Raw genomic sequence first — 13,431 nt, 5'->3', positions numbered from 1 at the left:
TCAGAAACAGTCAAATAAAAAGATTCCCATTCAATTACATTGTGTAATGGCAAACAGCTAAAAGGAGACAAGTTTTTAAAGTGCTTATTTACCAATGGTAGAAGACTAAATAAAATGGGTGAACTAGAGTGCCTCATATTAAATGAGGATATTGATGTAATAGGCACCACAGAAACTTGGTGGAATGAGGATAATCAATGGGATACAGTAATACCAGGGTACAAAATATATCGGAAGGACAGAACAGGTCGTGCTGGTGGTGGAGTGGCATTATATGTGAGAGAAAGCGTAGAATCAAATGAAGTAAAAATCGTAAATGAATCAAATGGTACCATAGAGTCTTTCTGGATAATAATTCCATAAGACTATAGCAGTAGGGATATATTACTGACAACCTGACCAGGATGGTGATAGTGACTGTGAAATGTTCAGGGAGATTAGAGAGGCTATTAAAATAAAAAATTCATTGATAATGGGGGATTTTAATTATCCCCATATTGACTGGGTACATGTCGCCTCAGGACGGGATGCAGAGATAAAGTTTCTTGACCCCTTAAATGACTGCTTCTCGGAGCAGCTGGTCCTGGAACCCACACGACGAGAGGCAATTCTTGATTTAGTCCCAAGTGGAGCACAGGATCTGGTCCAAGAGGTGAATATAGCTGGACCGCTTGGTAATAGTGACCATAATATAATTAAATTTATCACTGTGGTGGGGAAAACACCACAGCAGCCCAACACGGTAGCATTTAATTTCAGAAAGGGGGACTACACAAAAATGAGGAAGTTAGTAAAACAGAAATTAAAAGGTACAGCGCCAAAAGTAAAACCCCTGCAAGCTGCATGGAAACTTTTTAAAGACACCATAATAGAGGCTCAACTTGAATGTATACCCCAAATTAAAAAAACATAGTAAGAGAACCAAAAAAGAGCCACTGTGGCTAAACAACGAAGTAAAAGAAGCAGCAGTGAGAGGCAAAAAGGCATCCTTTAAAAAGTGGTAGTTCACTCTAGTGAGGAAAATAGAAAGGAGCATAAACATTGGCAAATGAAGTATAAAAATACCATTAGGAATGCCAAAAAGAATTTGAGGAACAGTTAGCCAAAGACTCAAAAAGTAATAGCAAAAACAATTTTAAGTACACCAGAAGCAGGAAGCCTGCTAAACAACCAGTGGGGCCACTGGATGATCAAGATTGCCCTTATATAAATCCATGGTACGCCCAAATCTTGAATACTGCATACAGATGTGGTCTCCTCATCTCAAAAAAGATATACTGGCATTAGAAAAGGTTCAGAGAAGGGCAACTAAAATGATTAGGGGTTTGGAATGGGTCCCATATGAGGAGAAATTAAAAAGGCTAGGACTTTTCAGCTTGGAAAAGAGGAGACTAAGGGGGGATATGATAGAGGTATATAAAATCATGAGTGATATGGAGAAAATGAATAAGGAAAAGTTATTTACTTGTTCCCATAATACAAGAACTAGGGGTCACCAAATGAAATTAATGGGCAGCAGGTTTAAAACAAACAAAAGGAAGTTCTTCTTCACACACCGCACAGTCAACCTGTAGAACTCCTTGCCTGACGAGGTTGTGAAGGCTAGGACTATAACAGGGTTATATATTCATAGGTTAAGTCTATTAATGGCTATTAGCCAGGATGGGTAAGGAATGGTGTCCCTAGCCTCTGTTTGTCAGAGTGTGGAGATGGATGGCAGGAGAGAGATCACTTGATCGTTACCTGTTAGGTTCACTCCCTCTGGGACACCTGGCATTGGTCACTGTCGGTAGACAGGATACTGGGCTAGATGGACCTGTGGTCTGACCCAGTATGGCCGTTCTTATGTTCTTATGAGATGCTAAAGGAGCACTCAAGGACGATAAGGCCATTACAGAGAAACTAAATGAATTATTTGCATCGGTCTTCATGGCTGAGGATTTGAGGGAGATTCCCAAACCTGAGCCATTCTTTTTAGGTGACAGATCTGAGGAACTGTCCCAGATTGAGGTATCATTAGAGGAGGTTTGGGAACAAATTGATAAACTAAATAGCAATAAGTCACCATAACCAGATGGGATTCACCCAAGAGTTCTGAAGGAACTCAAATGTGAAATTGCAGAACTACTAAGTGTAGTCTGTAACCTATCATTTAAATCAGCTTCTGTACCAGATGACTGGAGGATAGCTAATGTGATGCCAATTTTTAAAAAAGGGCTCCAGAGGTAATCCTGGCAATTACAGGCCTGTAAACCTGATTCAGTACCGGGCAAACTGGTTGAAACTATAATAAAGAACAAAATTGTCAGACACATAGATGAACATAATTTATTGGAGAAGAGTCAACATGGTTTTAGTAAAGGGAAATCATGCCTCACCAATCTACTAATAAATAATAATAATAATAATTAATGGAGATATCCCATCTCCTAGAACTGGAAGGGACCTTGAAAGGTCATCGAGTCCAGCCCCCTGCCTTCACTAGCAGGACCAAGTACTGATTTTGCCCCAGATCCCCAAGTGGCCCCCTCAAGGATTGAACTCACAACCCTGGGTTTAGCAGGCCAATGCTCAAACCACTGAGCTATCCCTCCCCCCCTAGAATCCTTTGAGGGGGTAAACAAGCATTTGGACAAAGGGGATCCAATGAATATAGTGTACTTTGCTTAAGAGCCTTTGGTGAGGGACCTTGTCAAAGGCTTTCTGAAAATCTAAGTAAGCTGCAATGGGATAAGAGGGAAGGTCCTCTCATGGATTGGTAACTGGTTAAAAGAGAGGAAACAAAGGGTAGGTATAAATGATCCGTTTTCAGAATGGAGAGAGGTAAATATTGGTGCCCCCAGGGCATAGGCACCAACTTTTCCAGGCCCCGGTTGGGTGCTCGCTCCCAGCTCCGCCCCGCCCCCTCCTGCCCCGCCCCATCCCAACCCCTTCCCCAAAGTCCCTGCCCTACTCCGCCCCCTCCCTGCTCCTATTGGACCCCTTCCCCAAATCCTCACCCGGGACCCACCTCTTCCCCGAGCGTGCCGCGTTCCCCCTCCTCTCCTCTCCGTCCCAGCGCTTGCTGCCACAAATCAGCTGTTTTGTGCCGGGAAGCGCTGGGAGGGAGGAAGGAGAAGCGGAGCTGCGGCGCGCTCAGGGGAGGAGGCGGAGCGGAGGTGAGCTGGGGCGGGGCAGGACGGGGAGCTGCCGGTGGGTGCAGAGCACCCACCAATTTTTCCCCTTGTGTACTCCAGCCCCGGAGCACCCATGGAGTCGGCACCTATGTCCCAGGGGTCTCTTCTGGGACCAGTCCTATTCAACATTTTCATAAATGATCTGGAAAAAGGGGTAAACAGTGAGGTGGCAAAATTTGCAGATGATACAAAATTACTCAAGATAGTTAAGACCCAGGCAGACTGTGAAGAGTTACAAAAGGATCTCTCAAAACTGGATGACTGGACAACAAAATGGCAGATGAAGTTTAATATTGATAAATGCAAAGTAATGCACATTGGAAAACATAATCCCAACTACACATATAAAATAATTAGCTGTTACCACTCAAGAAAGAAATCCCAGAGTCATTGTGGATAGTTCTCTGAAAACATCCACTCAATGTGTAGCAGTAGTCAAAAAAGCGAACAGAATACTGGAAATAATCAAGAAAGGGATTGATAATAGGACAGTAAACATCATCTTGCCCCTATATAAATCCATGGTACGCCCACATCTTGAATGCTACGTGTAGATGTGGTCGCCCCATCTCAAAAAAGATATATTGGAATTGGAAAAGGTTCAGAAAAGGGCAACAAAAATGATTAGGGGTATGGAACGGCTTCCGTATGAGGAGAGATTAATAAGACTGGGACTTTTCAGCTTGGAAAAAAGATGGCTAAGGGGAGATATGATTGAGGTCTAAAATCATGACTGGTGTAGAGAAAGTAGATAAGGAAGTATTCTTTACTACTTCTCATAACAGAAGAACTAGGCGTCACCAAATGAAATTAGTAGGCAGCAGGTTTAAAACAAATAAAAGGAAGTATTTCTTCACACAACGCACAGTCAACCTGTGGATCTCCTTGCCAGAGGATGTTGTGAAGGCCAAGATCATAATAGGGTTCAAAAAAGAACTAGATAAGTTCATGGAAGATAGGTCCATCAATGGCTATTAGCCAGGATGGGCAGGGATGGTGCCCCTAGCCTCTGTTTGCAAGAAGCTGGGAATGAGCGACAGGGGATGGATCATTCGATGATTCCCTGTTCTGCTCATTCCCTCTGGGGCACCTGGCACTGGCCACTGTCAGAAGACAGGATACTGGGCTAGATGGACCTTTGGTCTGACCCCGTAGGGCCATTCTTATGTTCTTTAAAGAGCCTAGGGGGAATCGGGGTGTGAAATGGAATAACGCTAATTCAGAAACCTCCCCAATTGCTCTTCTCACCCTGACAGGTTGCAGAATAATGAGCCCAGATCACTCCAGATTGTCCCATCTTCCTAGGGGCTGGGGCAGGGAAATGGCTGTGGTGGATCCAACTCAGGTAGGGGATTTTGGGGGGAGCTGCTGGGGAGGGTTGAGGTAGAGGGGGGAGGGGCAAGAAATACACAAGGTGAGGCAGGGAGGGGGACAGGGTGTGATAAACCTGCTGGGACATGCTCAGCCTAGGGGCTCTTTTATGAACAGGCCCATTGTTGCGGGTGGGGGGTGAACATTCCCCCATTTCTGAAAAAGGAAACAGATCCCCCCTCAGACACGGCTGGGAAAGCAGCAAAATGCTGAAGCCTGAACCCCCTGGGCAGAGACTGCAGTGAAACACAAATGGGAGGTGCTGGGATTCCTGTCCCTGTTCCCTGCACTGAGCTCTGCCTCCCACATCACCCTGTGCCTAGTAGGTGGGTGGGAAATGAGAAGACCCTGCCCTCCTCTGTCTGCTGGGAGGACAAGGAGCTCTCCCCTTCTCTCTGTTCCCTGCAGCCTTCTGGCCACTCTGAGCAGGGTGGGGGTGGGATTCTGCTCCTCTGGCCCTCCCAGAGCTGTCCTGGTGTTGTGCTTCTTCCCCCATGAATAGTGGGGCTGTGGCTGGGGCACCAGGGTCTGAGTGGGGGGCACCTGTTGTTTCAGATGCCGGTGAGCTTCGAGGAGGTGGCTGTGTATTTCACCGCGGGGCAGGGGGCTCTGCTGGACCCTGCTCAGAGAGCCCTCTACAGGGACGTCATGCAGGAGAACTATGAGACTGTGACCTCGCTGGGTAAGGATTCCTGTCCCCTCAGCTGTTTGAAGCCATGGGGCGTGTATTTCTGCATCTGGTCAGGTTCTTCCCTGGTCAGTTAGATTAGAGGGGAATGGATCACATAGTCCACAGCTCCAGTGAGAGAGAGCCACTCACCTCCAATGGGATAGGGGAGTCATAAAATCATAGGACTGGAATGGATCTCAAGAGGTCATCTAATCCAGTCTCCTGTGTGAACGTAATGGGCATGCTAATTCACACCCATACCTCCAGCTCTCATGAGTGCAGAAGCGGTGCGTTATCCTTTCTCAGCAGTTCTCAAACTTCATTGCACCATGACCCCTTCTGACAACAAACGACTACACGGCCCCGGGAGGGCGAACTAAAGCCTGAGACTGAATCCGACCTTCAGCCCAGGGTGGAGGAGCTCGGGCTTTGGCTTGAGCCCTGGATGGGGGGAGCAGGTGGGGAGGCTCAGGTTTTCGCTTCAGCCCCGGACTGGGGGGATTCAGGCTTTGGCTTCAGCCTCGGACCCCCGCAAGTCTGATGCCAGCCCTGGGGACCCCCATTAAAATGGGGTCGCAGCCCACTTTGGGATCCTGACCCAGAATTTGAGAACCGCTGTCTTATCTGCATTAATTCTCACTCACAGACAGTATCTCTGTGCATTGCCCTTCATGGGACTAGCTCCATCTATGGGGAGGGTGTGGGCTCTGGAGGTTTAGACATGGGCAGGGGTTTGTAGTCCATAAGGCCAGTTTGCTATTTTGCTGTATTGCATAATGTGTTTTCTTCAGTGGTTTGATTGATTATATTGTTATTTTATTGGGTTTGGTTTATGCTGAATTCCAGTATGTTACCCATAATAGTTGGCTGTAACACAGGGAACCTTTCCTGTATGATTAGCTAGAGCAAGTTAGTATAAGTGTTTGTAACCTTTGACATAGATAAATGGCCTACCGGTTACCCCTTTTGACTTTGGGGGACTGATGGGGAACCAAACAAAGAACTGAACAGACCAGTAAGCACAAGGTACACCACAGAACATGGAAGTCATGATTTAGGCCAGAGGTAACGGTTTTGGGGATGAGATAATCGATACCAATGCATATGAATACATGTCATAATATGTTAGCCTAAGAGTAAGTGTACCCGAAGATTTATCTGGATGAGGAAATGATATTTGGGCATGGTAGTTTGGGCCCTGATTAGAATGGGGCCAGGACCCTATACGAGGGTAAACAACCATGCAGAGGGGTCATTTTATCCTATATTCTATCAAGCTATCAGCTCAGTATAGCAAAGCTACTTAACACTCAACCCTGATCCCTACCAAATGGGGAAGCCTGGACCATTGAATTCATCAGGCATGCCAGAGTTGAGGCTGGTCCTCTGTCTCCCACTCCCAGGTCTTCAGGGAAGGGTGTGAGTATGCTAGTTTGCGTAGTCTTTTAGAATAGAAAATGTTACCCCAAGGTGCCATAGAATTGAATTACTACTTTGTCACTCTGTGTTTAATAGCATTTATTGTAACAATCTTCATATTTTGATATTCTCCTCAGAATACGTGTCCTTGCCACACAAGTGGAGGATCCTCTCATGGTGTTGAACTCTCTGAGTTTTCTAACCCTGTAGCCTGAATTGGGACAAAACCCTAAATGTTTTCTGGTCAGACCATTGGGGAGCCATAATAAACTAGCCCATAAATTCAAGTCAACAGGTTTAACATCAGAGCTTTGTGTGCCTCAGCAAGTCCCCCAGAACACACAGATCCTGAACACTCGTAGGGAGGGTGTGACAACTCCCCCCCCCCCCCCTGAGATCTGCCTCTCCCACAGGGGCTCAGTGACTATGTTCCCATCTGTTCAGACCCCACAACCCCCCAGCACATCATGGGGTCAGTTTAAACTCAATTTGTGACAAATACTGCCCCAATCCTCAGTGCACTCTGATCATGCCTGATTTCACCCCTGAGCAGGACGCCCCATTCCCAAACCTGCCCTGGTCGCCCGGCTGGAAGCAGGGGAAGAGCCGTGGGTCCCGGATCTCCAGGACTGCAAGGAAAGGAAGATCCCAAGAGGCACCCGCAGAGGTGAGGAGTCAGTGACACTGACACAGAAACTATCTGGCAAATGGAGGAAAAAGCTGAAAATCCTTAAAATGTGGTGTGAGCCCCCTCAGTTCTGCCTCATCTCACCCAGGTCAGGCTGTGGTCAACAGGTGTCGTATCATGGCAGATATCGCTCATGGCTTCCCACCCACCCTGTTAGCTGTCAGGAGTTTTCTCCCTGACTTCACTTCCCTGGGAGCGTTTGGATGGGACGTGGAGGCAGAATCCAATTTCTCAGTCTCCCCAACAGTCATTGTGTGAGGGGGTGGACTAAGCCCAAGAGCCCCCTGCTGGAGACCTCGGGGCTCTGCCACACCCATTCCAGGAAGGGAGCAGTAGAGAGATCCTCCGAGCAGGCTAGAGTGGCTGCACAGGAAGCAAGCAATCAGGGACCAGGGGGGGCATATAAAAAGGAGCAGCAGATCAGAGAAGAGAGAGAGTTGTTGGATTGAGCGGCTACTGGGAGCTGGAGGAAAAGGACTCCGTGCCCAGCTGCCTGAAGGAACTGCAGCACAACAACAGCTAAGTGGGGGCAGGGACCGGGGGAGTGCGAGGCTCCTGGCTGGCTGCTCAGACCGAGCTAAGGACCGTTTGCAAGCAGCAACCAGAGGAGCATTGAGGGGCTCCTGTCTGGCTGAAGGGACTGGGTGTGGACTGAGCCTGGGGAGGACCCCAGGAAAATAGTGTCTCCAAGGGGGAAGCCCTGGGGATACAGCCCCCTACCAGGGCTGAGACTACTTTAGGACTGAGCCCAGGCAGGGCTAGAGAAACAGCACCAGGGGGGTACTGGGCTAGGCCCTGGTGGACTGTGTACCCCGGAAGGGGCCGGTTCTGGTTCACGCGCAGACACTGTGTGTAACTCAGCCAGAGGGCTGAGTTGTTGAAGAAACCGATTGAGAACCACTGAAAGGGGTCACCAGAGGATAAAGAACGCAGACATGCCCACGAGAGGCGGGTGCCAACCCCATCACATGTTGCATTGTGTTTTCTCTCTTGGCTATTCTTTCCTTTTTACCAGCCCAGGCAATGACTCCTGCCTGGACTCTCCCTCTCTTCCCCAGCAGGTGATGAGACAATGAGTGAGAACGAGGAGGGGAATCCACAGCAGGAAGGTCCTGACCAAGTGGAACTGCAGGGGAGGTTTTTGAGAAGAGCTGAAGGGAATTTTTCCCAGTACTGGGAACAGAGAAAAGCCTGGAGTAATCGGCACAGGTCAGAGAGGAAGTTGGGAAACCGTCAAAGGAAGAAAGTGAATGAAGTAATTGAATGTGGGGGAGGAGGCAAGGATCTCCAGGAAACCACAGCCCAGCAGACAAATCCCAAGGAAAAGAAACCATATAAATGCTTGGAATGTGGGAAGAGCTTCAGTCGGCGCTCAGATCTTATTAAACATGGTAGAATCCATTCTGGAGAGAGACCCTATAAATGCTTGGACTGTGGGAAAAGCTTCAATCAGAGTTCAAATCTTACTACCCATCGGAGAGTGCACATAGGAGAGAGACCCTATAAATGTTTCGAGTGTGGGAAAAGTTTCGGTGTACTATCAACCTTTATTATACATCAGAGAACTCACACAGGAGAGAAACCTTATGAATGTTTGGACTGTGGGAAAAGCTTCTATCGGAGCTCAAATCTTACTGCCCATCAGAGAGTGCATACAGGAGAGGGACCATATAAATGTCTTGAGTGTGGGAAAAGCTTCAGTGCACCATCAGTCCTCCTTATACACCAGAGAACCCACACGGGAGAGAAACCTTATAAATGCTTGGAGTGTGGGAAAAGCTTCAGTCAGAGCTCAGGCCTTATTAGCCATGAGAGAATCCATACAGGGGAGAGACCGTATAAATGCTTGGACTGTGGGAAAAGCTTCAGTCGCCGCTCAGACCTTAGTAACCATCGGAGAATCCACACAGGAGAGAGACCATATAAATGCTTGGACTGTGGGAAAAGCTTCAGTCAGAGCTCAGGCCTTATTAACCATAGCAGAATCCACACGGGAGAGAGACCCTATACATGCTTGGACTGTGGGAAATGCTTTTATGGGAGCTCAAATCTTACTGCCCATCAGAGAGTGCACATAGGAGAGGGACCATATAAGTGTCTTGAGTGTGGGAAAAGCTTCAGTGCACCATCAGTCCTCCTTATACACCAGAGAACCCATACGGGGGAGAAACCTTATAAATGCTTGGAGTGTGGGAAAAGCTTCAGTCAGAGCTCAGGCCTTATTAGCCATGAAAGAATCCATACAGGGGAGAGACCATATAAATGCTTGGACTGTGGGAAAAGCTTCAGTCACCGCTCAGGCCTTAGTAACCATGGGAGAATCCACACAGGAGAGAGACCATATAAATGCTTGGACTGTGGGAAAAGCTTCAGTCGCCGCTCAGACCTTAGTAACCATGGGAGAATCCACACAGGAGAGAAACCCTATAAATGTTTGATCTGTGGGAAAAGCTTCAATCGGAGCTCAAATCTTCATACCCATTGGAGAGTGCACACAGGAGAGAGTGGGAAAAGTTTCAGTGAGAGCTCAAAGCATCAGGAGAGCAATCATGTAAGTGCCTCAGCTGTGGGGTAAGTTTCATTCGAAGATCAAACCTTGCTTCATATCAGACAGTTCACATGAGAGAAACCCTATAAGTGCTTGGATGATAGGAAAAGCTTCAATAACTGCAGGAAAAAAGTCAGTCTGAGCTCACACATTATTCCACATGTGATAACTCACAGAATAAAGACCTTGAATGTGGCAGAAGCTTCATTTGGTGCTCACATCAGAGACTTCTCCACATAGGAGAGAAATTCTCTCACTGCCCTGACTAGGGCTGGCCATAGTAAAAATTCCATTTCCTAATTCCCACCCGCAGCAGTGGCATTTGGCTCCCAGGTATCCATCTGCTCATCATTGGGGGCAGGTTCCAGCAGCAGCTGACCCTGAGCTGGTCAGGAACCCTCTGGCTTTGCCTGGTCTCAGCAAACCCAAGGCAGAGGAGGAGAAGTCCCAGTCAGCCCTTCCTCCCTGCTGCAGCCCTGGCTGCTGAGCTCAGGGGCCTTCCTGCCTCCAGCTAACCTGCTGGGAGGAGGGAGAGAGAAACTCCTCCAGAAGCCCCCTCTGCCTGGATGAAGTCTCCCCCCCCCTCCTTCCCAGATGTGATGCCCCTTCCACGGAGACTAGGTGAGGGATACTTGGGCCAGGCCCCACATTCACTCTGGATACCTGCCCCTACACCCCATTTTCCAGCAATCTCTGGGCTGGGCTCCCCCAATTACCTAGAGCCTGGTCCCTGCAGGAAGACTGTCCCTGGGGATGGCAACACTTCCCCTCCCCAAATCCCCCAAGGTGCTGGGTTCTGGGGCATCAAATGTGAAGGGACCAGGAGGGCTGGGTTTTGGGGAGGAAATTGGGGGATTGGTGGATGTGGGAAGCACAGGGTCCTGGGGAAATCATAAGGGATCACAGCGGACAATACAAGGAAGAGAGGTGCTGCCTCTTATCACTTGCCTCTTTTCCCTGCCTCCTCTGCATTCAGAAAGCACCACTGAGAAGGACTGATTCCTACAGGGTCTTTTGTAGGAGGCCTAAAGGTCTTGGGATCCCATCTCTACTCTGGAGCATCAGCCTCCAAGGGTCTCTTGGGTGGGAAAAGTGGTTGGGATTCGCTAGCAAATCTCCTCTGACCCTCCCCTGTTTTTCCTAGTCTAGACTGACCCCAACCATCTTCTATATTCTGATCCACCCAATAGCAGGGGCCTTTGTGGGAGGCCTAAAGGCCTAGGGATCTTGTTACCCCAAAATTTGAACCCAAGGCCTCTCCATAACTGCAAACCGTTGTCAATTTGGTGCATCTCAATGGGTAACAGGAGGCAGCCCGGCCTAGAGGAATTGCCTACCTTTTATCCAGGAAAAAGCAACAGAGGGTCCTGTGGCACCTTTAAGACTAACAGAAGTATTGGGAGCATAAGCTTTCGTGGGTAAGAACCTCACTTCTTCAGGTTTCAGAGTAGCAGCCGTGTTAGTCTGTATCCGCAAAAATAACAGGAGTACTTGTGGCACCTTAGAGACTAAATAAATTTGTTAGTCTCTAAGGTGCCACAAGTACTCCTGTTATTTTCACTTCTTCAGATGCAAGTTACCTGCCTCTGGAGATTTCCATTACTTGCATCTGAAGAAGTGAGGTTCTTACCCACGAAAGCTTATGCTCCCAATACTTCTGTTAGTCTTAAAGGTGCCACAGGACCCTCTGTTACTTTTTACAGATTCAGACTAACACGGCTACCCCTCTGATACTTTTATCCAGGAGTTAGTCTCTAACCCTCAGAGGACTCCTCAGAACAGACTAGTTCTGTGAACTCCTGGCAAGATATGGATATAGCCCTCCCCAAGGATTGACACTCAAGCAGTAATACTTTGAAAACAAATAACATTTATTTAAACAAATAAATCAATTAAGTACACTCATTAAGGGAAAATACAATGCAACACAAGCTACACTACATGACCCATGTAGCAGATACAATGTTGCACAATACAATAGACCCCTTATACATATGTATAAAGCCTTTATAAAATGTTGCAATATTTTACCAAACCTATTACAATGTAACATACAGATCCCTTACACACACATATAAAACAGCATTGAAATATTACACATTACATGACATTAATAAGTAATAACATAGAGGCGAGTCTCATCTTACGCTGGGGTTACGTTCCGCTGTCAGTGCGTAAAGCGAAAATCACGTATAGTCAAAATTACATTGAGTGTAATGGCGGGCGGAATCGCCCGCACTACAGGTACAGTATTTAAATTGTTATTTTTTTTTGTTTGTTTTTGCCGACCGCGCAAAGCTGAATTTGCGCATGTTAAATGCGCGTAAGATGAGATTCGCCTGTACTATGAATGGTGATCAGTCATAGACTGGGTGGGGTAAAATCCATTCGGATGCAGGCATTCAGCTTTGTTAACAATTATTTCCTTATAATCAAGAGAGTTATTCCTTACTTAATCAATTCCGTACTTTCCTTCTGACTCATCTCGGTGATTTCAGCTCTAGAAGGATTCTTTCTTGCTTCTATCTGCTCGATCTTCTCTTCTCTGCTCTCTTATCTCTTCTGCTCACTACACACCCGCACTGAAGCCTGTCTGCTCTGTGCCTTATATAGGATTTTTTGACCCTTTTCTGATTCATTGCTCTCTCAATACCAGTTATTACCATAGTGCCCACCTGGTGGGGTGATACCTGTTCAGCCAATCAGCTTTACCTGTCATTTGTGCCGGACCCAGGCGGGAACCTCATTCTCACCTGACTGACCTCTGGGAGTGAATTTAATCTCACCCTGCTGAACTTTACTTCACCCCAGTTGCCTGCATGCTATTGGTCAACTCTACCTAAGTTCTCCAATTTGATTTTCTTATGTTAAATTATTGCGGCCGCCATTTCGGATTTCTAGCTCACGTTACCTTAAACTATCCCTGTGTAATACTTGTAAAAAGCCTTAAAACTACAACTAACTATATTTTTATGTGTCTAAATATTACGATACCATCACCACTTTTGTTATGCTAATTGGAGCAGGGGGCAGGTAGTGGGAGGGGGCAGATGGGGGTGGGGGCCAGGCTGTTTGGGGAGGCACAGCCTTCCTTACCCAGCCCTCCATACAGTTTCAGAACCCCGTTGTGGCCCTCAGGCCAAAAAGTTTGTCCACCCCTGCTTTAGAGACCACTGTATTCAAAAGTGTGTAAATGGTAATTGGGGCCATTCCATGTTAGATAAACTAGAGCTGTGAAATATAGATTTGTATTGTTAGAAAATTAGAAGAAGATAGTGGTTGTATTTGTGTGTGTTTACCTATATCTTGTTAGAGCAGGGGTGGCCAACCTGTGGCTCCGGAGCCGCATGCGGCTCTTCAGAGGTTAATATGCGGCTCCTTCCATAGACACCGACTCCGGGGCTGGAGCTACAGGTGCAAACTTTCCAATGCTCACTGTTCAATCGCTGCCTCTGCCACAGGCCCTGCCCCCCCTTCCCCCCTTCCCCCAAGGCCCTGCCCCTTCCCGCCCCCTTCCCCGAGCCTGCCGCGCCCTCCCTCTTCTCCTCGCACCCAGAGC

The 13,431-nt window shown here is 47.6% G+C and overlaps 1 protein-coding gene across 1 annotated transcript in view; it reads left to right on the top strand.

Moving 5' to 3' along the window:
• Positions 1–4,497: 4,497 nt before the first annotated feature.
• Positions 4,498–13,431, top strand: part of LOC135885375 (zinc finger protein 436-like) — a 38,543-nt gene continuing 29,609 nt past the window's right edge. Inside the window, 5 exon segments of the mRNA XM_065413044.1 lie at positions 4,498–4,521; positions 5,103–5,229; positions 7,187–7,303; positions 8,345–8,364; positions 8,367–9,875. Coding sequence (XP_065269116.1) covers positions 4,498–4,521; positions 5,103–5,229; positions 7,187–7,303; positions 8,345–8,364; positions 8,367–9,875 — 1,797 coding nt within the window.

The sequence above is a fragment of the Emys orbicularis genome, chromosome 11 (assembly GCF_028017835.1).
Source record: "Emys orbicularis isolate rEmyOrb1 chromosome 11, rEmyOrb1.hap1, whole genome shotgun sequence".
In the NCBI taxonomy this organism is placed as follows: Eukaryota; Metazoa; Chordata; order Testudines; family Emydidae; genus Emys; species Emys orbicularis.
Note: the sequence above shows the minus strand (reverse complement) of the source record. Positions and strands in the feature narration are given on the sequence as shown.